We start from the raw sequence: 27,628 nt of genomic DNA on the forward strand, positions 1-27,628 counted from the left end.
TGTTAAAACAACAATAATCCATCAACAGTAATACAGAAATGTAGACACTGCAGCATCTGAATGGGAAATAGCCGTCTCATATTTCGGCATTCCCAGGGCAATTCCTCCAAAGTAGGATTACTATTCAGTGTGAAGGCCCCCTGAAGAAACCACGGCTTCACTCCCTCCCAATTGTCTGGCCCTCGACACCATGCCAATCTATTTTCTCATTCTGTGAGCGCTCCATTATACCCTTAATCCCAAACACAGAGGCACAGAGATCTCCGACACTGTCGCACCACCCCACCTCCTGTCCCTACACAACAAGGCGCTATTCAGCATTCCCACCAATCCTTTTAGACATTCACTGAGCCTTGATACAGTTTATAATGAGAAATGTAAAATATGTGAAAGGGAACAGCAATTCTAAAAAGACACAGAAGAAGCCGAACCTATTCACCTAGTCTGAAATACGGATAAGTAAAAGTTTTCTTTCCCACTTCAAAAGAATGAATGTCGAAAATAGGATCGGGTACACTGGGCATTATGCACAAATGTGTCACTGCTTCAGGTCTAGCACAGTCATGTTTTTAGATGTAGTTGAGTTAAAAATACTTATTCTGGTTCCATCTGTGCCCTGTCTACCTGAAAGAGAGAACATGTCCTGTAAATGCCCTCTAAATCCTTTCCAGAGTGTTGAGCCCTGTTACTGTCTCAGACCGAAAGTCACCGTGTACAGTGCTGACCTAAGCTGTCACACTCCTCTAACCTAGCGGTTCCCACCCTTTTTCTCAGGGGACACAAGTCATATGCTTTACAACCCCGCCCCTTATTAAAGCAAACTCATCTGCACAGGCTTTTAAAAGCTGATTTACAGAAGTATTTGCAGATTGTTCGCTTAATGTATTAAATAACTGGCGAAATAATTTTTACTGGAAACCCTGTGTATTTTTTTTTTCAATGTTGAATGATCATTTGTCTAAAAATGGTTAGATTTTGTTATGGTTTCTGCAGCTAGATGGAGCTCAAAATAATGGAATACAATGTAGTAGATTTACTTGAAAAATCGTACAAAAAAAAAATGCAGCAGTCATGCTAGAGACATTGAGATAATTTAAAAAAACCCACAAGAGCTCTTCTAACCAAGCAGACCACATACATGATTAAACCAAAAATCACAATTAAAAATGAGGCCAAAATCTGGTGTAATTGCATTTAGTTGTTACTGAACTTTGTTACTTGTTGATGCTGATAAAAATCATATCCATGAATATACATAAATTATTAACAGCTTTTTTTATTTTATATATGATGCTTTTAATATTTAATAAACATTTAAATTAATACAATTATATTAAACAGTCAATCATGTCATGAATGCCCCGTTTATAATTTTTTTAAAATTATAGAAATATCACAGCTTTCATATATTGTATTAACTGTATTTATTAATCTAATTTCTGGTTTCTCAGTGTTAGACAATACTGGACAAAAGTGAAAAGATTGAAACTGATACCGCAGATTCACACTCTCTCACTGTCATGCTGAGATTTTGTCACGCTTTTCAATTGAGATCTAATTATGATACAGGGATGCATCACGACTGAATCGTGACATATGTATTGCAATGTGTATTGTATTGTGAAGTACTTTGCAATACCCAAGTCCAGCAGAGGAAAGTGTCATCTGCAAGCGTGCTACTGCTGCTGTAGCGATATTAAATCATGTTGATCCTCACTTTTCAATCCCCTGGAGCCTTGCATTAGAGATGCGCTGCTGTCCCTCTCCCAGCTGTGGCACTTTGGTGTTATCTGCACACCCCTGACATTTCATTGCACAATCACGCATGCACATCAGAATTTAATCTCCCATGTGCCTTATTTTTAACACTATCCTTTTCAAATTCAGTCACTGAGAGCCACTCTGAAGCTGAAGGAAGCTCACTGTTAATAAGGGCTTAGGATCTTACCTGTATCGTCCCAAAGTCAACGTTTTCATAGTGGAAGTGGGCACATTCGGCTAACTTTGGAAAATGGCCCTTGGTGAATGAGAGCCTGAAAAGATCACAAGATACTGAGGTCAATATTTAGTTATAAACATGAGGGCTAGTTCAGTGAGTGATGTACAAACAGCATTCTGCAGAAGCCTTAGTGACTTTGACTGTGTGAATGTTTGACACTTACTTTTTGACGTTCTTCACCTTCATGCTGGCGGTGCTGCTGCAAGAGCGCATGAGAGGCTCGGAGCTCAGCTCTGGAATTTCTGCACTCCGTGCCTGAAAGAAGGATACACAGGCTTCTATTGACATGACAGTCTATGTCCCTAGACACAATCCAACAGCCCATACACCAAATGGCATAGTTATGGCCTGTTCACACCAGGGCCAATATGACAATACAACACAAAAAGTCCTGTTAAAAGATATACAACCTATTTATTATTTACAGTTTGATAAGAGTTTTCATCATTCTCTGAAACACACACACACACACACACACACACACACACACATATATATATATATATATATATATATATATATATAGTTTTCTCAGAACATATACATACATTTGCAGCTATGAGGTACAAACTTATTATAACCAGGTTTTTGCAATATGTATCTTCTACCATAATATCTGCATTGTTTCTAACATGCATTAAAGCCCAAATGATGTGCTCTAAATGTGCTCTAGTTATCCATATCACTAAAATCCTGACATTTTTGTCAATATTATTAAAACACCAATTGTGAAACTAAATAAAAATAAATAAAATAAGAAAAAGATGTTTTCACAGGTAATACATAATGTTCTGTTGGAAATGGTTTATGAATAATGTTCTTGTAAAATTTTGCCACTGAAAAAATACCACTCAACTGCTATTTCTTTTTTTAATTCAGTCTCTGCAAATAGCCTTTTACTATACCATAACACTCATGCATTGCATTAAAATGTTAGATCTTTCTGTGCAAATAAGAGCTAGAGACAAATCCCTCTCCCATACACAAAAATTAACAGCACAGTATAACAAGATTATTATTTAACATCAGCGACTACCTGTAGACACCATAACACAGATCTGCTGAGTAATGGAAGGAGAGAGAAAGCTACAACTGGGTCAAAGACAGGTTAAACGAATATGCCAAAAACCTAAGAGCCCCTGAACTGTGGTTTCACAAAGGCTAAGCCTGTGCCCTGCCTCTAAATCATTTGACAGCTGGTATGCTTTATAAAACTCTGTAGCCAGTCTCTTCAACGCCTAGCCAAACGAGAGACGAGCAATCATCTGGCCAAAGAAAAAACATGCCACTGATTCGAAACGTCCATGAAAAATGAATAATGCTTTGAAAGTGTGGCTCTTAGCTGCCAGACATGGGCTTATTAAAAGTCTCTTGACCACGCAGCTTTAAATGAGCGTGTGGCCAACCAGACCAGTTTCTGCTGGTGTAAAACATGGTGTGAAAACTCAACTGGGTCCGATCCCAATCTGGATCTGTTTCGTTATTCGCAACAGACAGTCTTGTTGATCATCACGTTCTCACTTCACTAAGTGACAGTGAATGTAGGTCACGGCAGCGAAGAGACGACAGTCACTGGAGCTTGATGACCTTGACTGTACAATTAACGAGTTCAATTAATACCCTGATACACAATAGTATAAAACAGAGCCAAAGAGCATTAAATTAATTTGTCATACGAGTGAGCTGATACATGGTGATTCCCTTGATATGTCCTTGCTAATCTGTTTGTGCTCAAAACAACATCAGCCAACAGTCAGGTTGCCATGGAGACACGTTTTTCTTTTTCTTTTTTTTTTATCAGCACCACTGAATGCAAGTATGTCAGTGCTGGTGAAATAATCATGAATTGAAACTAATTCAGTATTGAACAAAGGCTGAGGAAAGAATGTTACAGATGCTGTAGATCTTCAGAGCAGCTTAATACAGTCACAGCTCTCTAGAACACTCCATTTTGATAGGTCAACCTTATAGATCTTTTGCAATCAAATATGCCACTGCTAATTATTGCTAAATAATGTTAAGTCAGATTATGTGTCAGCTGCTTATATATGTGTGTGTGTGTGTGTGTGTACATACGTATTATGAATACACATACCTGTATACATTTAGGAAATATTTATAGATAATATTCATTCTATTATATATAAATACAAATATATAATGTATGCATTTACTTCTATATGCAGCACACAAATATATCTTATGCAAATTTATTTGGATGTAAATAAATCACAATGAATCTATTTGAAAGCCCTAAATTGCAGTTTCACAATATTGCTTTTTTTTCTGTCAAACAAATGCAGCCTTGGTGAGATTTCTAAAACATTTTTTAAAAATCCAATTCCATGCTTTTGAAAGGTACTGTATATTTGGTTTCTTTTTTCAGCATAATATTCTAGATTTAAAGCTCTAACACCCGAGCTTGCAGTCCTCTAATAGAGGTTTAATGTTTACCATAAATATGAATCTTAAGTCCCTCAAGGTCATTGTTACTAGTCACTGAATGGATCGTATCCTTCGCAGGATAATGACTGGATCTACATTATCCCTCTGACAAGAACATGTTCCCACAGACAGGTAATAATGTCTGACAGTCCCAGAAGCAATATGGGTCTTACATAAAAGAAATCAAACAAAAAAGAAAAAGAAAAAGAGAATTATCCTTCATAAGTGACATTAGTGATATTGTCCATGTTGGACAGCATGCAGTCGATCTTTAATTTTCACAGCTTGAGGGTGTGCTATTTGCTCTCTTTACTACTGGCTTTGTAAACGTAGGGTGTGGGAGGGAGTCTCTGAATTTGTGCGAGACTGTGAGCTTTTGGCTCCTCACCATTGCGCTGATGGTTTCCTCCCAGTCAGGTCGCTCTCGGGGGTGGATGCTCCTGGCAAGCTCTGGCACGATATCGTCTTCTTCCGGGTGCCGTCCAGGCCTCAGGCCCCTGAGGGAAGAGGGGAGGGAGAGAAAAGAGGCAGGGTCAGTCTGATAGCCTGTGAAATAAACGGATATAGCCTGCTTTGCGGCTGCCTTTGAGAATTACGACAGCGTAGCCGAGTGGAATATCAGACAGGCGGTGTGACAGCAAAAATGACATGTCCTCAATGTACGTCGGTGAATTAGAACATCCCATCCTTCACAGAGGTGTTAATGGCAGCATCATTTCAATTAGGCAAGATGTCGAAACTAATCACAGTGACAAGAAAGGAAAAAATTATTATCCAGCATGCACAGCAGGGAATCAAAATGAGATCCCTACAACAGCATGTAAGGATATCTGCCAATTTATGTGGGGAATCTGCAGCTTTTTTTTTTTTTTTTTTTTTTAGGAAAAGCCTGCCATCTAGAAAAGTTGATCATAATCACATGGTCTTTCATGGATAATATAAAAGAAAGTGACGATACCATGTCCTTCCAACCCTGCTGAATGAGAGGGTAGGAGAGACAAAGTAGCAGTCTGGCTCATCTCACATGGGCAAGATGACAAACCACCACTGATCAGAGATGAAAAGCGCAGCTCGGTTAGTTGTACCGTTATACTTTGTGTGTGTGTGGGGGTTGTTCTGACAGAACAGAAAATTGCTTCCATAAAAGGCATGGAGCGAATTAAATAAAATTGATACTATATGGATTAAACCAATCTGGATGACCTGGACAAAGCTTTGAATGTTTATCTGCTTTGAACAGAGACTCTCACGTTAGAGTGTAATACCTGACCCTGCAGCTTACAAAACACACATCCAGCAAATATCATGAACTGCGAGAGCGCGCCTGCATTTTATTTTAACTATAATGCTGCCATTTTGCAATAAACAAGAACTTGACACCACCACACAAATCTGAGCTAAATTAATGACACGGTTTGCATCCTTGTGAGACCTTTAATTACGCTGCTGATTTATGGAGCACAGTAAAAATGGTTCTCACCATAAGGAATGTGCAGGGAAGGCACTCTTAAGATGATTTGATGAGCTAGAGTGCTATTTAAAATTATTCCTGTTCATCTGAAATTGATTCAGCTCCTGACAAAATTATCTTAAATACGACAAGAAACGAAGAAAGAAGAATAGTCCTAGCACAAGGACATTAGACTGCGATGCAAAAAAAAAAAAAGTCTTGTTATCTAAACATCCTTAAGGCGGGATTGACTCACTTGAAAAGCAAAACTGACGAGATTTATTATACTAAATTAAGCTTATTTTTTCATGCCATTAGTAAATAGTTTTTTGTTGATCATAAACCAAACTAAATTCTGCCAGATTCCGGTTTAAAACAAGAAAAAGAATTGCCTGTGGGATAAGAAAAGTAAACTTAATTCAAAACATATCCTCTGAAAGCAAGTAATAAGAGTGTACAATTTTACTGTGCAAATTGATCCAGCTTAAAGGCTGTTTATAGATACAGGATGGTTACTAAAAAAGTCATTTTGTGCAGTGTATGTTTTAAAACAGGTAGCAGCAGCAGTAACAGTAGCACACATGCATCTCCTTCCCCCCTTTTGCTGTCAGTTTCAGTCTCACATGAGCACAGACCCAACATTTCAAAGTGGAATAGAAGAAGCTGGTTTATCCATACGTTGCCGACCTCAAACTGTCATCCGCTCCATGTAGATCTGACACAGCAGAGTTTGCATCCATAATTACCAGGATGGAGGATGTCCAGAAAGCAACAGTGTGCTGCATTATGACACTGTGCCAGGACTCGTCACTGATCCAGGTGCAACATACTGCAGTGCATAATCAATAACACGATTAATCACATTTACTTGAGCTACAACGCGCAGCAGTCACGGGCCTGTGTGTATTTTGGTTATTGAATCATTCATGGAACAAGAGCGCTCAATGAGGCATGGTGTGATGGAGCGGGAGATTCCATCATGTACATTTGAAGATAAGCAAGGTTTTCTGGAGTGAGATACGCTATAATAACAGGCCCACACAGAATCCGCACCCACAGAACTTCACACTAAACTCTGAAGTTTTCTGCAGAACTGAACCCCCTGCCATTCAAAAATTACAACAAATCCACCACCCCCTGTGTGCTTAATAAATTGTTTAGTATTTATGATAATCTGATTATGCTTTTAGCTGCAGATATGAACACTGCACTGACAGGTACTGGCAATTTGAAACATTAAACAGCTGAAACAGCTTCAGACAAAAAAAAATATCTAAATAAAATAAGTGACTGGGAAGCCACTGGCTTCTAAAATAAACAATTAGAAGCTAAATAACTATGCTGAATAAAGAGGGCTGTTTAAAACCAATTAAGTTTAATTAGTAATAATAGATACTACCTATTGGTTCTTACATGCTTAATAACCTATTTTTTTAAGAATTCAATTCAGTAATAGCTCTGAAACATTCACTGACTGAATCTGATTTAAACAGATTATTTAACTTATATGCAATGTTTAATCTTCTTCCTTCCTTCCTTCCTTAAAAATTTGTTAGTTTGTTGAGCATTTTTATTTTTGCCACATTTATGACTAATTTAGTTTAGAGACCTTAATTACGTTTTCCTGTGTAGATTTTAATTCCATATCAATTTAATTACAAAACTCAAATCCCCAGATTTTCCCCTAAGCATAAAAAAACTGGGGATGTAGACAAGATCCAATCCGACTCTTAATCACACTACTTTCCTGCGTATCTCCACACATATATTCATATTCAAGTTGTGAAAAACACCTATTAAAAATCTGAAAATGTACCTTTCTGGCATACTGGAACTTGAGGACAAATCCAATCGGAGTATGGATGGCTGTGTTTCAGCCACTGCAGGACAACAGAGATAATTGGGATGTATCTTTGGTCGAGATGGAGTGGTCGCCATTGTGTTATGTCACAAAACCCTCATCACATCCCAATGGAAGTCATTAACTCCTGGAGGCCAGTGCAGGTCATGCTGGGTTTTCATAAATCACGAAAGCACCTCTATTCTGAGTCAGCATTTCATTAACACACAGATTATATGTAGGGGGAAAAATGTGTATCAGAGCTTCTTCTATTCTGAAGATCCTGTCTAAGCGAGCTCCAGAGACTTCAAAATGTTGAAGCAGGTCTCACACTGTCTGCTGCACAGATTCCCCTAAGGCAACGTCCCCTAAAACAAATTACTGTAAAACATTTTCATTAGGTAGCTCGTGTTACCCTCGAGAGAAGTCATCGGGAGGATTTGGGTATTTTCGAGTAGGAATGATCAAAACAACAGCCCGCCTTGGAGAGCTGGTCTAAACAAATTTTTACAGAAGACACCGGACCTAAAGCTTGCTATCCCCTGCAGGGCACTTTCTATCTGCAAACTCCAGTGGCGGAGTGTCAGTGAAGTAATGCCAGTCAAAGCAGCCCACACAGAGTAACACTTTCCTATTTAACTCAGCAAAGATGAAATGTTTTTTTTAACACGAGAGGCTGCCGGCACTGAAATCAACAGCACAGACCATATGCTTCTGCGACTCTGAAGAGGGATTTTGGAGAATTGAAATGATGGCCTGATGGAGGACTGGTGCATCACAAGTAGATACAGAATTCATGTTTGCTTTCACATCTGGTTTTCAATTAATCCGTAGGTTCACCACGCAAAGACTAATTGGATTTAAAGGAATAGTAGAAATATTTTTGGATTATTTACATCAATTATGTCTATATGACTTTTTCCATCTGTCATACAATTACCAAAAATTAGTAAATCATTTTCGTATGTTCACACAAAGCTATCATATAACCACTATTTGTTTTTGGTAATTTTGGTTCATGGAAAAAAGCTAAACATCTTTATCAAGTCTATCATAGTTTTCTATGAATTACAGTGCATGTAATGCCAGTAAACTAATTTAAAATTAACATTTTCAGTCGTTATTAAGTAAACTGCTTAAAGCTTCACACACAGTCCTTGGTTTTAAGCAGGCGCAGGTCCTGCAGGAATGCTTCGTCACTGTGAGGACGAACAAATTGTCAACTGACAGGAAAGTGCTGATAGAAATGCACTCTGTCAGCATGCAATATTTCAGGAAGCAGAGAGCTCTTCGCTGTTTGCTCAGTCTTACCCAATCACTGACACAAGAAGATTCTAGTCTAACACTGGGGGTATAAAAACAAATCAGTGTGGTTTGTCTAATAGAGCACTCGATATATAAATCAATCACTTCTTTCGCACCACTATGTATGTACAGTACCACAGAAAACAAAATTAGATTTTATCAGAGTTGTGCATCTGAAGTCTGAATTGAATGTGATGGAAAAAACTAGCATGCATACACGGAACAATGGAATCATACAGAGGGACAATAAATTGACAATTTGTAAGGCAATTTGTAATCACTTTGCCTTCTCTGGCTGCAAATAAAGCGATCATGCAGCACTACCACCGCAGCTTGACTTGTGAACACACTAATACTGTTAATTTAATGACCCATGGGCTTAAATGAGTCTGCAAATTAATCAGTGAGTAATTTGCAGACTCAAAACAAACCAAATCTCATTTTAAGTATTTTAATAAAGACAAAAACCTTTTTTTTGATCATATGTTAATCTGAGCATATTTCACACATAGTATTTGCACTAGGAAAAGAAATATACTTTGAAAGTCCCATTTAACCTGCAGTTTTACTTCGGCAGTCAGGTGTTGAGCTTGGAGAATACGAGCTTTACATGGAAACAGTGACCCAATGATTAAGGACTGCTAACACAAAGATAGTGGTTTAAAAATCCAAGAAGTCTGAGATCACAAACCTGTTTTATCACTTTAGTGCCCTTGATTGAGGCACTAAACCCCCAAGTTGCTCTGAGCAAACTGGCCCTGCATTTAGCGCAGAGTAAGCCGCTTTGGATAATATCCGTCTCGTAAATGGCAAGTAAATGGCCACGCGACCAACTGATCTCCTTTAGAGGTCTCACACTGGAATCTAGACACTGTCGATTAGAACAGTAACAAAGTTTAGACTTAAAAAAAAAAACTATTACGTATTCTGTTCTGCACTTTAAACAGCAAACTACTTGCCTAGCTGGAGGCTATTCAATGTCAGAGTCCTACTCTAGAGGCCGCGTATTTAAGATATGCATGCGGTGCAGTGGTAGGACAGAATAGTGAGGGATTGCAGGGCTCCGGGTCATCGCAGTATCAGGGACTGTGGAAGAAAAGCCTCAGCACAGCTAAAGCATTTCCCCTAGTGACTATGAATCATAAGCATGGGTGTGTATGAAAATGACGACCACATTTGGAAAGCTTTCCACAACAGCTGAGAGCGCACGCTGCCTCCCCTTGTCCTTTTCCTCGCCTTCCTTCACTGATGTTGTGCTAATATCTAATATATGCTAAGCTGTGGCTGCCATGGCAACCCTCGGCATACCAGATTTGGACTGTGTTCAAGTGAAGCCGAGGGCTAAAACGACTGGACAATAATCCTCAAAACTCAGGACAATCACAGAAAAGCCCGAAACCGTCGGTAGGAAGGTGATAGATGAGGGATTTAGGACAGAATATCAGAGTGGACGCCAAAGCATGCAGGTTCTCGTGAGCGCTGTCGATCATGTGACTTGCGCTCAGAGCTCAGCCGTGAGAGTGGGTGGGTGGGAGTGTACTGGCACTGTAACGCTTTTTATTGGCTGCCACGGCTTTACTACTCAGCATCGTGGATTTTCATACAGGCTGTGCACTCAGCACAGTGTAATCTGACTGCAAAATTTGGGGTTTGATGAGGGCAGGGTTATATTTATGAGAGGAATGTTGTTATTCCCAAGTGACTAATGACCTCAAGTTGTTTTTTTTTACTCATGCTGGCAGCTTGGTGATGTTAGATATATGAATGCGTCTCTCTAAGAACCTTTAGACTACATGTTTCGGCTGCGTCTGCCTGTACCTCCTAGCGCTTGCACTTCTGACATTTCTTCTCAAACCCCTGGAGAGGAATAGGATGTACGTGCCCAAGCCTTTGCTGCACACACACACTGCACACTGAAATAACCCCTACACTTATGAATGAAACGGCAGGGAAGCAGAGGGCATGCTGAGGCAGGGACACACACACTCACACAGGAGCAAAAACACGACATACATGTAGAAAAAAAATCAGGTACCTTAAATGAGTGAGTTAAATATCCCGGGATTTAGGGGTCTGATGAAGAAGGATGGTGAGTCTTACCTGTCAGAGATGTCATGACTTCCTGTGGCTCCGAGCAGTCCGAGAGCTGCACTTCCCACCACTGCAGCAGCCCCACTGCCAGCCTCCATGATACTGAATCACTGCAGGAGCAGCCTGCCAGAGAGAGAGAGAGAGAGAGAGAGAGAGAGAGAGAGAGAGAGAGAGAGAGAGAGAGAGAGAGAGAGAGAGAGAGAGAGAGAGAGAGAGAGAGAGAGAGAGAGAGAGAGGGGGAGAGAGGAGAGAGAGAGAAGAGAGAGAGAGAGAGAGTACAGAGTTAGAAATGAGAGACGAAACAAGATGGACAGCGAGAATGTGAGTAAAACAAGCTGAGAACAGAAAATTAAATAGAGATTGTGTCTTTCTAGAGGATCGTGGAAACTTAGGCGAAACTCTGATCTTCATACTCCATTGATCATTTTTGGGAAAACGGATTCATTATATGTGTGTACCTTGTTCTGAAAATACAATTTGTAAAAATCGAAGCAGATTAACTAGGTTGCTATTTGGTATTTGGTGAGATTATCAGATCAGCTGATACTTATACCTGTATACCTATATGCCGATTAACAGTGACAGTTCCCCCTTGTGCTAGATTAAAAATGAATGATTAGCCTTGCCAAAGGTCAACAGATATTTTCAAATATCTTAATGTTTTAGAAAAAATTATGTTTAGAAATCACAATTTTCATCATTATATGGCAAAAAACAAGTGTACTCAAAATTGTATCCAGCGAAAATGTGAAAAAGTACTTTAACGTTCAATGATCATTTTTAACTGATTTAAAAAAAAGCTGAAATAAATATAAGCTACTTATATACGTAAACCAAATAATCAATTTGATACATTTATGTACACCAAAGAACGCATGAAAAAAATGATTGACTGAACCAATAAATACATCCAGTTTAAGACTGCCTAATGTGCCACCTCCCTTGTGCAAAACCAGGTACTTAGCAGAGGTTATTAAATCTTGGTAACAGTACCTTTAAAGCTGCCACCCAATCACAAACAAAGCTAATGATTGCAATGCAGGAAAACTCCCACCCCAAAGCTCTGTGTGGATTTAATTGCAGAGACAGGAGATAAATGACAAGCTGAACAAGACGACATCCCTCATCCGTTTAAAACAACAAACCCGTAAACCCACACAGCCATCCTCCTTTAGTAGCCATCAACTACCACCATGCAGCTTTCTTTGTGTCCTTTGAAGCAGACAGGGAGAACTTTATGAAAGACTGGCAGGCAGAAAAATTGTAGGAAGCGCCGTACACCCACGCACGCTCAAAAAGCAGCTTCATGTCAATGAGAGGGAAGGGCTGTTGTGAGAGTTTGGCACTGGCGGAGAAGAACTTATGGAAAGTTTCCTTTGTAAACGGTTCTGTCAGCGATATCCATGACTTGAGCAACTGGTTAATGTGACAGTTTAGACCAAGTGCATCATACAAGGCTAGTGAAAAATGTTAGCCAGACCATTAAGGATGTCACATTCGATATTAACTCTATCAGTGCTATGACCGGACCAATCCGTCAATAGTTGTTTCGTTACCTAGTGATCTCCATGCTGCCTACATAGGCAGATTCCTCCTAAGGCAACATCTTAGTATCACAGAATCTCATAAATGACAGAATTGGAACAGAGCTTTTCTGAGCCGCAAGAAAGGCTGGCTGACATTTGAGTTCAGTTGTCTGACATTAGCATGTTGCTGAGCTAACAAAAACAAACAAAAACTTCATGACATTTGCCATAAGTAAAATTTTATTCAATGTATATATTTTAACATTTGTCAAAAAGTCAAAATTAGTAAAAGCAGCCATCTGCAGCCATCCTAAAAGTTTTACTTGAATGAAAAAATACATAATAAATTAATGAAATAAATAAATGCAGATTTGTGTAAATTATTTAATAAATTATTTTTTCAAAAGTGTAATTTATTTCTACATTTGTGTTTGTCTATATTTATGCACTTATACATTTATTTATTTATTTCTGTGTCCATATGTTAACAAGGTAGGCGGTCCTAACCTCTCTCAGTGCAGGATTGGTTAAACTGGATCGCTATCATTTAGCCTGTACCAGAACCATAGAGAACATATCTCTCTATACGGCTCTGGGCTGTACTACTGTGGATAGTACTGTGGATAATTTCTAATGATTCATTGCTATAGATCATCCACCGAGCGACCACCTTCTGTTTCGTTTGGAACTTGTAGTCAATTAATTAGTTATCAGCTGGGTGCTAACATATAAGAGGACTTTGATCCAGATGTGTTCGATGATCTTCAAGATGCAGCAGGTCAGCTTCACATGTGCTGGAAACACTGCAGTCAGCCGTGTCTTGAAAATACATGGTCAAGTCAGTTTTTTTTTTGTCTTGTGTGTCAAATCGCAAGATGAATTTAAAGACGCTGCCACAACGGCATCATAACACCAACTCTACACCTAAATCTAGCCCTTACAGGAAACTTTCTGCCATTTCAGATGCTAAGATTTTTGTGTTGCTCATGCGCTGCGAAGGAGAAAAGAGGTCGAAATCAATATACAATAAAAGAAAATAAAACACCAAGCTGAATTGAAATAAAATATACAATGTCATCAGGAAAACAAAACAAAATGAAGAAATACTGCCTTGGCAACTACATGACAAGTTTGAGTTGAGGTGCTACAATTAATAAAACTGACTGAAATAAAAACGTACATAGATAATTACAGCTGTAACATTATTATTTTGATTATTAATTAATCAACTGATAGATTTTTTTTTTTGTATTTAATATTTATTATTTTCTTTATTATTTTTCAAAAACGCTTTAGGAAAGTCTGGCCGAATAGCAAAACAAACCTGTAGGCCAATCAGCAGTAAGGGGCGTGTCTACTCGAGATAAAGCAGAGGAGAGAGCATTCAGTGGACAGGATGGCAACTAGCCAAAGGGCCAGAAAGATAGAACAATGTGGAACGATAATGCAAAAAAAAGAGGACGTGTAAATATTCAAGAAGTATCGAACATCACGGTTGCTTTGTTTCTTCAGGATGGAGGAGTTACATTGTGTCTATACTGCAATAGCTAAAGTCTGTCCACACTGACAAGTTTATTCATCATGTATTTTAAAGAACCAACAGTGACTTGTGAATTGCTTTGTGACTATAAGTATAGAAGGTTCAGCTGAGGCTCGTACCCACGGTAGTTCTTGAAGAATCTTTGAATGCACGCATTTGTGCATGTGTTATTTGTTTTTATAGAATACAGTTTTCACATTCCCAAAAAACTAAACGGGTCATGAACACATGCATACAAGCCATTAGCATCTGCTCCAGTGAGTCTCGTTTTGTGTTAAACATGTCAGAGGATTAAGATTAATGTAAACATTGCAAACCATTGACGCATTAAATGACACTAAATGGCAAAACCACATAAAATTACTTCTCTAGACTTCTCTGCCTTCTTGGGCATTTTTTTCCTCCTACTGAACTCATTGCAATGCATTTGAAATTGGCAAATCTTTAAAAGAAACATGCAATGCTGCCTTAGATTGTGGCCAAAAGGAGGTATTTTCTATGTGCCTACTGTCTGTATTGATCGTATGCTGGCAGCTCACTGGGTTTATGAACAGAGCTCATGTCTGTTGTCTGCAGCAGTGTGTTGGGCAGGTTCCATTCAAAGCATTTGTGAGCTCGCTGAAAGACCTTCTCTCTGCCTCCCACCATTCAGCAATGGGGAAAAACTCTTGACATTTACATTGCATCATGAGAATTCAGTGTTTCATAAGATTCAAATTACTTACAAGCTATCTAATATCTGAAAAACCGGGAAACGTTTCAACACGCGGCTAAAGTTTGTCATTGACAAATGAACGGCTCTGCGATCCGTTATCACAAAACTGTTTACTTAAACATTCATTCATATTTTGTTAACATTTTGTTCTTGGAATAGGTCAAATGCCATGAGCGGCCATAGTTTTTGTTGTTTTGATTTCATAATCGAAATTTGTACTTCCAAATTAATTTATCTGCACCACTCCATTTTCAGGCAAGCTGCCAGAGAAAAGTTAAATCTTAAAGGCGTTGCACCTGCAAAAGGAGAACGAATACATTTTAAACCCACTGTTCCAGAACCTCATAATGGAGCATCAGCTTTGTGAAGATCTGGGTGAAACATGATCTCATTGACAGGCAGACAATCTGTCTGGTGTAAGACGTGGTGGCCTGCACTAATGTGAAAAAGATGGGGATTTGTTTACATGGCATTACATCAGAGGGCAAGGCCCTGCCTCTGCAGAGCATTACCTCAACAAATGTAACACGAGGACAGTTAGAGAATCTATTAAAATATCCGAAGGGATGCACAGTCATTTAAAACTAGGAATAATGTTTCTCCTGCATTTATCACAGCTAAAGGCAAAACCTCAATATTACAAGATTCTTATCTTCGGATTGCCTGACACTGGCAATAGTATGCATTATTTCTGAGAGTTAAAAATGTATAAGCATTAAAAAAAAAAAAAAAAAAAGAAAAACATCAAAAACATGGGGAGACTGTGGGGATTTGGTCATTAAACAACAGCCTGAGATAGTTGGGGTAAAAGAAATAAATCAGGGATGAACACTCCAAGGTGAACATCTGTGAAATCTGTGAACTGTTTGATAAATCTTTGTGAGGTCTGGGTTACTTAGTATAATATCATTTGCCACAAAAATAAATTAATTAATATTTAAAGCTGCAGACCGTAACTTTTTTGTATTCACAGTTTACAAAATTTAAATAATAAGCACACAATGAATCCATTCTCCAAACCGAGATTGGGGCTGTTATAATTAGTGTGTGTTTATATTCTAGCTATTTAGACTGGTTTTGGTAGGAAGACCTGTGGAGTAGTCCAGAACCTGCTGGTGATTGACCATAGGCATAAACCAATAGGAGTAGTTCCGAAAGGCGCATGCAGTCCTGTTTATTAACCGCTAGAGCACAAAAAAAATTTCATAAAAAATATCAAACCATCTGTAAAACTGTTTATAATATTTATATTATAATTGAAAATTATATTTAAGATTTATGCTTACTGCAGCATCCGTATATCTCAAGATATGAGCACTTGCTTTCACTTTTTACATAGACAAAGGAGACGCTGATGAGCCAACTTGTACTTAGCAAATAGGTAATTGCCAGAGGTTGCGTCGAACAGAAGAGCAGTTCTATAAAACCAATGAAAAGACCAGAGATAAGAGTAAACTGCATCCAGCCACTGAGTCCATGAGAAACACTGCCAGAGCTCTGATGAAGCCCTGCTTCACTGACTTATATGCCAGGAATATTGCAGCTTTGAACAGATTTACACAGGATTTTCAGTCAGATCTTACATCTGAGAACGAGACAATAAAAGAAAAAATAAATAAATAAAACTCCATATTACCTGGGCGTCCAAGTTATTTTGAGCATCGCTGACCCTGTGAAAAATGACTACGCTATAAGTCAGATAGGAGTACAATTAAGATGAATACATCATCTACGATTTCCCATCTCCAACTACTGCACCATGACCACTGAGAAAAACAACCACTCAGCCAATACCAAAAGGCATATTTTCAAGCCCAAAACTTGAAATGTGAACAATTTATCATGTGGCAGATACAGAGTGATGCATTTTGGAAGTAGTGCTATAATATCACTTTCCGTGAAGGGTGACTCAGCATGTCCTTCCCCTTTCGTTTGGAGTTCGGGGAACTTCTAAAAGCCCTGCCAGATTCAATACTGTGACCTGCCAAACCGCCTTCGCAAAGAGGAAATATGTGCGGTCACCAGAGTAAAAAAAAAAAAAAAAAAAAAGAGAGAGTTAGGTAAACAGCATCATCAAGGTAAGACCTGTCAGTGTGTTATGGTCTACAAGGGTATTTATCATGCTACTGTCGCTTTAGCCTGGAAACTTTAGACCCAATACCTGTGTGAGAATAATTAGCATGCTTTGAAGCGCTTTGCTGCCCGTCCCGGGGGTATCGCTATTAGATGGCTGTTCATGCTTAATTAGACTGAGAAAACAAAGGGACAGTTTGTACCGTTAACCAACTTGAACTTACTATATTTGGAAATTATCCCTCTCCCCACCCTCTAAATAAAAAAGCAACAGAAGTCCAAATGACTAATGAAAAATCCCAGCCTCAGTATTTCCCATGGACACTCTCCTTAAAGCAGGATGAGGTTGTGTGTGTTGCTATTTCAAAACATATGTTACGGCTGAATGGGTATGTCACCCCGCATCAGACATCAGTAATCAATCGGGCCGAATCTTGGGAGAAAAGGTCAGTGCTGATGAATAGCCCAGGCTCTGCTTACATTGCTGGCTTACATGGGAAGTGGGCAGCCATTTGAATGAATGGGAACAGGCAGAGACTGCTGGGCAGGGAGACTCTTGAGCCTGAAAAAAAACTGTGGCTCAGTGGGCTCACAGAAAAGACTCTCCACTCCAAACAATGTGGGCCGGAAACCTACGGCTTCAGCAGATCGGCTGTACAAATCCAGCCGAGTGGGGTCGTGGAGAGAGCAGCCCGCTGTCCCACAACGCAGCCCCTGCGTGGGCTACAGGTCACTATCAGGCCCAAGACTATAAAGCTGGGAAAATATATTCTGCTATAGTTTCACGCATGTGAAACTGACACTGTACAGTGCTTTATCTGTATCAGTTTTACACAAATAGAAACTAAAAGTTTTAGTTTCTAGTGTTATTACAATTTAATATATTTTTATATTAGATTGAGATAACAGGTGTAGTAGCTTGAGTAAGGATGTAAATTTCTGTTCATTATCAAAAACAGTAACATCTGTAAATGTTGTAACAGTCTCATTTTTAAATGGTGAAATATAATTATTCTGACTGTGTGACTTATTCAAATTAACCATTGATCCATTGGTAGTGTAACCACAATTAAAACATATAGCTCCTCAATACTATGGTAAAAAATAAAAAGTATTTTATAGGTATCTTTATTAAAAAAACAGAACAAATCGATATACATTTAGTACAAATACACAAATCCATGGTGAATGATGGCGATTTGTAGATTGAAAAGCTTTCTGACTACGTCATTGTGCACAGCATTTCTCCTGTTTGTCAAGAGTTGTTTCATCTGGCAGTTAAAATACTTCTAGTTCAAAATCACAGAATTATTTGCTTTCTTCACTGAATTCAACAGCTTCTCACTGTATTTTAAAGAGCTGTTTAGTGCTTTCATGATTGACAGTTATGAGCAAGTAAACACATTTGCTTTAATGAGCTTGTGCTGCGTTGCAGTTTGAACTTTGAACTAAGCAGATAAATGGTCCGTGTGGCACCGTTAGCACTATTTCATTCTACTTTTGGCATATAAATATTACATAGAACATTTATCAAACTCTTGTTAATGTTTTATTGAAGAAAATATTATTAATTAATTAATAATTAATATATTAATTATTATTATATTTTTACTGCCCGCCCTATACCATAATATACTATACTATATTATTGACCCCAAAGCTTAGCATGCCAGTAACCATAGATTTTACTGTCAAAATAATGTTTACAGGAAGCAATTTTACAGTTTTGACATGGATTAAAACAAATAAATCCAATAAGAATGACACTGAATGCTTTTCAAACGTTGATTCAAACTGATCACTGCTGTGGTCTATTAAATGGCAAAGCTACATGCAAGAAAAAAAAAAAAAAAAAAACAATATGAGATTCAAAACAACAGGGGAGAAGCATTAAAAAAAAAAAAGACAGAGGAAAAAAAAATGAGAATGCGAAATGGCTCAGACTGAGCTGGGCACTGAGGCTAATTTTCTTTATGGCCTCTGCAGTGCTTCTGTGGAATGGTTTAGTGATTTCACTAATGTAGTTCATCACTACTTTCTGGAGTCAGGTTGAGAGCTAAATAAGAGTTAAATGAGAAAACTCTGCCAGTCTGATGCGGTTTCACACTTCAGACTCCAAGGCTTGAAGGCCAAAACTTGGGAACCTTGTGCAGTGCTACAGAGAGAGATAAATGACACCAGTTAGACTGTTTATCAAGTAGATAGAGAGAAAGCATATTACAATGGCCTTCGGAGGACTCTAACTCAATGCAATAACTGATAATGAAGACTCCTTGTGGTTACTGTCCGTCTACTGGCCACTTAACAAATGTGGCCAGTTAGCATTGAATGTCCTGTTTATCAAGCTTAGATGAATCCTAATTGCACCTGAGTGGCTGTACATGTCAGATATTGTTTTGTTTCTTTTTCTAGTGTTCCACTACACAGCCAAAATCCTGCTCCACATAACATCAAAAATCTTTTAATTGGCTGTGACTCAATAGCATCACATTTGGCGTGAACTAAACGACAACCTTCCCGTCTTTCTTGACAGTGGCCAACACTGAAGTCACTGACTGACCACTAGAGAGTAGCTTTCTAAAAGGAGTCTGTCGCATAGACCCTTTAAGAATTTATTTCTTTTAAGAGAAAGACAACACACGAATCTCAAAACACACCCACTGTCTTCGGGATCATTAGAAAAAAAATTTGGAGCTAAACAGCCATATTTCAGAACCACTGTTTGGGCTCTGCTCATTTTGGGTTTCCATAATGCTCTACAGAAACCTACAGGTGATGACACATTCACTGCATCCATGTTTTTACAGTCTATGGTGTTAACATAGTGGTCAATCAAAATACCTGCTGGCCAACGATGAGCACAAGCTGTGTGAGGTCCCTGCATAGATTAAAGTCTTTGTGAACTGTCTCGATCTCATCGTCATGCCTCTTACTTTGATTAATGAGGCAGAAATAACACGGCATGATAATCCTGTCAGTGCCATCCCGGCGCTAAACAGGAACAGCACCTCACCTAAGCTCTTCCAGCAGAGATTCACAGGCCCGATAAGCATCCCTCTCTCATACTAAATGCAAAGAACTTTCTTCTTCTCTCCATTCCAGCCCCAAAAAAGAGAGACAGAGAGAAATCTAGGCCGTCAACCACCAGCATACGACATTAATATTCATGAAACAGAGACTGTGTGTTTCATCAGGGTCTCACTTTTATTTCACCGGCATCTTTGCTCAGAAAGACAGAATGATACACTGCCTCATTACATAGAGAAGTGAACCAAAAGCCTGTTGCCTTGCGAGGCCAAAAACAAAATCCTGCTCAGGCTCTGAGTCATCTGCAGCAAGGTTGATTTTAGGAAGAGAAAACTTCCATCATCTCTCTGTCATTTAGATGCAGTTCTGGATTGAATGCACTAGTTGGTTTCAAATGCACAATCAGATCCATGCCCTGTGTCGATGACATTAATTATCCCTCAGTGTGCAGGAAGAATAGGTTATGTCTGCATGCATGGATGCATCATTATGCTTAATTGCTTCATCAAATTGTGGCTAACCTCGTTTTCGCTCTGACAGAAATTCAAGCTGTGGCTATATTTAATATAAACCTAATAATGAGCAAGCAAATACATACTTTTTCCTCCAGGAAGGGAAAAATGTGAAGTAATAATTCCCAGAATGACCATTCTTATGCGTGCCGGCTCCAAATAAAGCTTTAAATGAAATTTCACACACTACAAAGCAATATACTGTTACATGAAATGTAGGTAACTCATTTGTTTGTTTCTGCACGGTTATGCAAAGTGCAAGTTGGTGCTGTAATTGACAAGAAATTTGCATACTAAAAGAAAATGAACTGAAATGTTAAAGCAAAGGCATTCTCACATGCTTTAAAATTGTTATGGATCTTGCAAACCACAGCACTTTTCCTTTTGCAATGAGGTACGGGGATGGCAGTGTTTAATGGCTTTGAATAGCAAAGTTGATCCTCGAATACTCATTTGCTACACATCATCTTTTCAATTAGCCACAACTATTGAGTCTCTCTGATATACAGTGTGCAAAGATCCACAGTGGTTTGTGAAGTTAGTAAGTTCAGCCTTTAAGATTTCTTTTCAGCACAATTAAAAACAAAGGTCGACACTCCTTTTCAGGTTTATGAGCGGCTTATAAAATGTAGCTCCTACTGTACATCTCTGGATTTAATTGAGAACAACACTAGTCAGTTCCTCAGGGTGCACGTATAGAAGCTGATTCTTCAGACTACATGAATCGCCTAATTAGGACCCAGTAAAAATAGAAATGCAGACTTTTGAAGAGTGCTGCATGTATAGAGGGGATAAAATTAGTGGCCCAACATCAGAGGAGTGAAATATGGCACCACTTGACTTACTAGTCTGTAACATGGAGACACAGGCTTGTCTCAAACCAATGAGAAGCAGGATGAAACAACTGAAACAGAACGTCAAATAGGATGAAGTTCTTTGCAGTGTGGGTTCTTTATCAAGTAACTGCAATCCACTGCAATACCATGCTTCACTGCCGAAAAATAAAGAAAATAGCCTGTATCTCACAAGTTATTTTTTGATGCTCCTCTTACCAATGCAGTTCACCAATATTAATGAAATAAAAAAAAACTATCTTTGAAAAGGCAATTAAGTTTACCCAACAAACTAGATTTTCTAAAATCAATTCTTAAAATATTATTGCAAAAATTAATACATTGTTTGCGATCATGTACATCCTGCATGGAACGGCATACAATGGAAAATACTACTATAATGGAAATGGATTGGAGAGCTGCATGGTTCCTGCACTTGTCCAGAAGCTTCCACATTCTGAACTCAGCTGCACAATGACAGGATTTTCTCTCAGTGTTTGCACCACCTCTCTCATCAGACAGACCTGTTTGATCTCTCTTTCTAAAAAGCCCTGACCCTAATTCAGCGAGTAGCATGCATTCAGAGTAATTCATAACGGAGCAGTGGAGGAAATAGGCCACCGCTCCGAGGACTGCAGCACATCTCAATGACGAGCCATAGAGAGACAGTCTGGGTTTCAAATGGGTGAATGTCTGAGCCTAGAGCATGTACAAACAAAACTGTTATACAAATCCACACAAAGTGTGAGGTGGGGGGGGGGTGTTTTAGAGGATCATGGGTAGAAAAAAAACCCTAATACATTGGTTGAATTAACAGATATTAGTTTATCAACATTTTAATGTTTTGACTACACAGCAATTGAAAACATAAGTAGTAAGATGGAGTGTAATGCATGCTTAATGCTTAAGAGTTTGAGGAATGACAAAACATGATAAAACTTTCTTGATATGTTCTTTCAGACAAAACAAATCTGTGTTCAGTAACTCATTTGGCTCATCCATAACCTTAAGCAAGATCTCAGTGTCCTAACCTCGAGACTTACATAAGATAAAAGAACCTTGAAGATACTGCATTCAACCATTCCAGTCGCCCCGCCATTTAACACTAAATCAATACCCCTGCACCCATGAGGAGAAATCTGATCCTTCCTTTTAGAGTCTCGAGGGCCGGAACATTACACCTGCCCATAATATCTAAATTCATCCTCTATCAACCAGCCAATGGGCATGAAGCAAAGCCACGAGTTTGTAAATAACATTCAGCCATTCCAACTGGAAAGAGAACACAGCTGAAGATACAACAAACATGAACTTCACTTGACGCTTGTCAAAGAGTGAACTCACAACTTACAAAATCTTGGGATGAGTAAAAAAAAAGGCCTTTACATGAAGAGCAAAAATGAAGAGTCTTCTTATAGATCAGTGTTTCAGCGTTAATGATCATAAAGCATCTCAATGATAACGCAATTGCTTAAATCCTGTATGTATTTGATATTCATTAACATTTCATTCCTAACTACTGCCTAAATAAGTAACTATTTACGCAGTACAAATAATATAAAATGTCCATATTTCAAGTTTAAAATGACAGAACTGCATTTATTAGCACATTTCACTCTATAATACAAGCAAGTCAGTAAATCTTTTCCTAAAAGAAGATTCACTGCTTAACAAAAGCACAATGTGACCGTTTGATTGACAGGTTGTTTGACACATGGCTGAGGAAAGGCTGTGCCTCAGTAAGACAGCACAAGGTATCACACTGATATCAGAGGATGAATCTGAGATAAAAGGGAAACGCAGGCTGATGACAGCACAGGTCGGTTTTTTTTAACAACAGAACTGGCTATTATGCACACTAGAACCTGAGCATACTTGACCCTGGAGACCTTGCAAACATCACATTTCTTGTTCAAAGCACTGTTATGAAAGTTGACAGCAGGATGTCCTACAGAGGGAGGTCTGAACCATAAATAATTTGTTAACTGGCATTGGGCTTCTAACATTGGAAGAGTGAAATTTGAAGTTATGACTATTTATGTACAGCCAGTCTTCGAAAACAGAAATAATTTTACCTGAAACCAACTCTAAAATGATCAGCCTGTGCGGCCTGTCATTATGCATTATGAAAAGCTAAACCATTCCAACTTGTTGATTATGACTTCCCTTCCTCCAGTATGTTGGTCCCTTAATAAAATTGAATTTGTTGCACTAAGGTTTATGTTATTAATATTCCATCCTTATATTTACACAAGGTCCTGCTTTGTTTGCTGTTACAAGCAAACACTTCCAAAAGCAGATTCTCATCTAGCATCAATAAATAAAGCCACAAGCCAAAATCGCTGTTGTGAAAAGGCTCTGCGGGATCCAGAAACAAGCAGTACAGATCCTGCGTAATCACTCTGAAATACTACACATTTATCTCCAGAAGCTGGAAAAGATAGTAGGTTTTAAAGCATCTGCGCGAATGAACAAGCTGGCTCATTTCACTGGCTTGTTCCTTAAGTCACAAAGTCAATGTTCCTGACAAAATACCAGTGCTTTCCATTCTACTCTTCTGACCAGCAACATTTCTTCCTGTTTGAGTCTTTAAGTCTTTGCTTGACCTTTAGTCGGCAGAGATTTCTTAAAACAGAAAAAAAAGAACGCCTTAGAGATACAGTTCAAACATTTGAGGGGAATAATCTGACATTAAATTTAGAGCAGACAGTATTTCTTTGAAATCTGTTGATTATAAATGTCTGATGAGCCTGTTCTTGACAGAAATGAACAGGAAGTCTTCTCTTTACAGTGTCGGTTTAAGTCCCAGGTTATTATTTGTATCCAGAGCTTTGCATATCGAACTGACATGCCTGCAGAGTCCAGGTGCGAGTCATGTCCAAGGACAGGTCATTGCTCATTAATTCAGTGCTGTATCTGAGAGCTGACAAATCCCAGCATCTATACCTCCAAAAATAACTTTGCTTTGCAGATGGTTTGTCAAAACCACTATAGCTAAAAACACCTTTATTAAATAAATAAATAAATGATGACAGAAATACAGTTGCAAAAGCAAGTTAGTAAAGCAGTGCTAAAATGTGTTTTCAGGTTGACTGTGTAGCACGATAGAGATCAGACCATCACTCGGCAGTCTCACAACACTTAGCCTACAAGAGACTTTTCCCTGACCTCCTCAGCGAGCAAGAAAAACATCACGAGATGGCCTTGAGATAGGCCTACTGCTGAACAAACAAACAGGTTTCTATCTCCAACGAACATCAAAATATGGGAAACGCATCTCACTGCCTTTGCAGTTTCACAAAAGAAAAACACAACTTGGTGTGGGTGAGCATTCAAGTGAGGTTTGAGAAAGGCGTGGGACAAGACGAAGAAAAAGAGGACACTGCAAACCCTATCAATGAAGCTCTTGAGAAATGTCTGGAGGTCCTGCATCTATCAGGAACAGAAAGAAATCAGTCTGATATTCCTCACTCACCCCAGGCAGCTGGCTGGCAACAGCCACGATCACTCAGTGCCAGTGTCAAGTGCCAGCAGCTGATCAAAGAACATAGGGCAGCCTGTGGCATTAGGAAGCACTCCAGAAGGAAAGTAAACTTTACTCGAGTGTACTTCAAGAGCAAAGAAAAGAAACCGCAAACAGCAAAAAAAAAAAATCTGTATTAAGAGTAGATTGGCCTTGCTTTCATAATATAGCCAAGTATCACCGTGCTCCAAATCCTACTGAGCTCCCTTGCTGTCTGCTGCCTACACTAGCAACCTCCAAACTGCATCACAATTGGAACTCTCAACATAGGTTCTTAAGATAAAGACATTTTAATCTATAAGCATACAAATACAGCATTTTCACAATCTTTAAAAATTTTTAGCTCAGTGCGTATTCTAGGATGTTACATGCGACCCTCAAATTTGGACAGGACAAGTTATCCTGGAACAACATTCATGTAATAATTACAAATATACTATATATGGTGGCAATATATGGGTGCAACAGTTTATAAAGTTGCTTAAAAAGGTCAAAAGAAGAATTTTACTGTGGAAAACCTGACACTTTAAACCAGAGTGGACCAATGAGATTTAACTGATGGCTGTTATTGCCTGAATGTGCATTAATAATTAATACATTCAGTCTTTAATGATTAATTTATGAGCCTCAATCCATAGTATCACAGGTCTATGCCCTCAGGAAGGAGTTCAGTGGTGTGGAACAGAAAGCCGATGGTTTCTATGACATTTATTTTGAAATTCAGTCCAACAGTCTTGAACAATTAGGGTTAATTAGCTTGATTAGAAAGAAAACGCACAACTTACCTAACAAAAGTACTTACAAGACTCATTTTGGTTAAACATTTTTTTCCAGAGTGAAGCAAGAAATATTGATAAGGAATGAGGTTGATTTTAAAAGGTAACGTTAGACAAAGGGCTTTATGACAAATTTCTGTCCAACAATAAAAATACAAGAGTAATCTTCTCTGTCAGACTGATAAATCTTGCAGTTTTAAAAGAGCTCAAGTCAGATGTGACCCAGAATTTCCTGCATATGACAAAAAACACCTCTGGCAGTCGGAACTCAAACTACTATAGGAATAAAGTGTGGAAAAGACCATTCGGCAAAGCAAGCCAGAACATTTCACCTTTAACGAAGCAGAGATAGCAGATAACATCAGTTTTGGTCTAGGAGGTTCTTCGTTGTCTTCCGATCCTAAATTGCTCCGTGTGTCCCAATTCTGTCAGGCGTGGTTTCACTCAAGATTTACAAGAGTTTGGAAAAATCCTAGATCACAGCAAATGCTTTTTACCACATCACTCCAACACAAAGTATCACATTTTAATTTAAAGCATTTGCCCATTTCACTTGACGTGCTACTCTAAAAGGATTTCATTTAACAGTAGCTCTGTGGAATATGATGAGTACTGACACAAAAGCTACTGTAAAGTGACTCTTTTATACATACATGCATAACACAGAAGCAATACACACTGCTTTGAGTGCAATATAAATACAATAAACTATAATGAATGTCTAGGTTGGTTCAATAATGTCTAGGTTGGCTAATGAGTTACTACATTTTAATCATTGTGTATAAACATCACTTAAACCCAGGATAATGAGAATGCCTTGAGTGAAGCTAGTCTCTTTTCTATTTTAAAATGTACATATTTCAGCTCTAAGCTAAATCTACAAGTTAGCTGTCACCAGCCCATTCATGACTCGTCAAACAGCTTAACACTTCCAGCGTGACCTTGTTTGACCCAATCTTCACATCCCAATCCAATTAAAGGTGCAAGAGATTATCTAAGCAGCACATTCTGTTTGAGCTGAAGGCTCCCTATTCAAATTACTTTAGAAATGATCAACGTTTTGCCAATGGGGTGAGAAACAAAATTTCAATATATATTCCCAATGTCATCAGTCTCAACATTTATTAATGATCCTCGTATAGGAAAGTCGGAAAGAATGTCCTTCACGAAAATAATGGAACTATTTTTTGGATTACTGTTTGTTACTTGAATCTAGTCTGACAAAAGCCAGCTTGTTGTAGTCTCTTAAATTCTACCGACACCAACGGTCAAAAATTAACATCGACATGCCGGGCACAACATAGTGACGAAAAAAAGGAAAAAAGAAACACCACCACCACATATAGTATGTATGCAGCACCCATTTGCATTTCAGTCAAATTAGAGTTAACAGGAAGAATGAGCTGTCAGAACTGAGACTGAAGATTCTCCACAGATGAGTCATCCCTCAAATTGCTCTTTCCCACAGCTGGAGCATCAAGTCGTATGCTTGCTGTGCTTTGGAAGGTTGCGCTGAATACGACAATCACAGAGGCAATTTATATCAAGTGTGATTTCAGGAGCTGATCAAGGGACAAGATTGTTTGAATAAATTAAAGAAGGTGCTTTCAATAGCAACAGGTCCAGTGATGTGACAGAGAGTCTTCTGCAAACTTCTCTGTGGCGTCTGCATTCTACAAGAAACAGTGGAATCAATACATATGACAGAGTAATCAAGAAATGAGTACAATTTTTGCATAAACACTGTACTTTACTGTACTGTAAAAAAGGGTTACATGTTCCGAGTCACAAATACTAAGAAACGAAACTGGATAAAAACCCAAGTTGAACTAAATTCAACCAAATGCTTTCTTAAGTGGTAAAACAACTGTTTAAACCAATAATTGTGAATAAAGGGTATTGCTCAAATGTGTTTAAGATCCTAGCAAGCATGCTACATGAATACATTATGCTGTAACAGCTACTCGACTGCT

The 27,628-nt window shown here is 38.6% G+C and overlaps 1 protein-coding gene across 4 annotated transcripts in view; it reads right to left on the reverse strand.

The window, feature by feature from the left end:
• The window catches only part of arhgap32b (Rho GTPase activating protein 32b), a 74,850-nt gene that overhangs the window by 40,989 nt on the left and 6,233 nt on the right, over positions 1–27,628 (reverse strand). For 3 of the 4 annotated variants that reach the window (XM_043221512.1, XM_043221511.1, XM_043221508.1), the window contains exons 2-5: positions 11,140–11,253; positions 4,833–4,941; positions 2,163–2,254; positions 1,949–2,033 (exon numbers count right to left, since the gene is read on the reverse strand). In XM_043221512.1, coding sequence (XP_043077447.1) covers positions 1,949–2,033; positions 2,163–2,254; positions 4,833–4,941; positions 11,140–11,228 — 375 coding nt within the window. In that variant the 5' untranslated portion in view covers positions 11,229–11,253. Of the gene's footprint in view, positions 1–1,948; positions 2,034–2,162; positions 2,255–4,832; positions 4,942–11,139; positions 11,254–16,547; positions 16,711–27,628 lie in introns of those variants that run through there. The other variant, XM_043221510.1, reaches the window with a different exon arrangement.

Source organism: Puntigrus tetrazona, chromosome 21 (genome assembly GCF_018831695.1).
Source record: "Puntigrus tetrazona isolate hp1 chromosome 21, ASM1883169v1, whole genome shotgun sequence".
In the NCBI taxonomy this organism is placed as follows: Eukaryota; Metazoa; Chordata; class Actinopteri; order Cypriniformes; family Cyprinidae; genus Puntigrus; species Puntigrus tetrazona.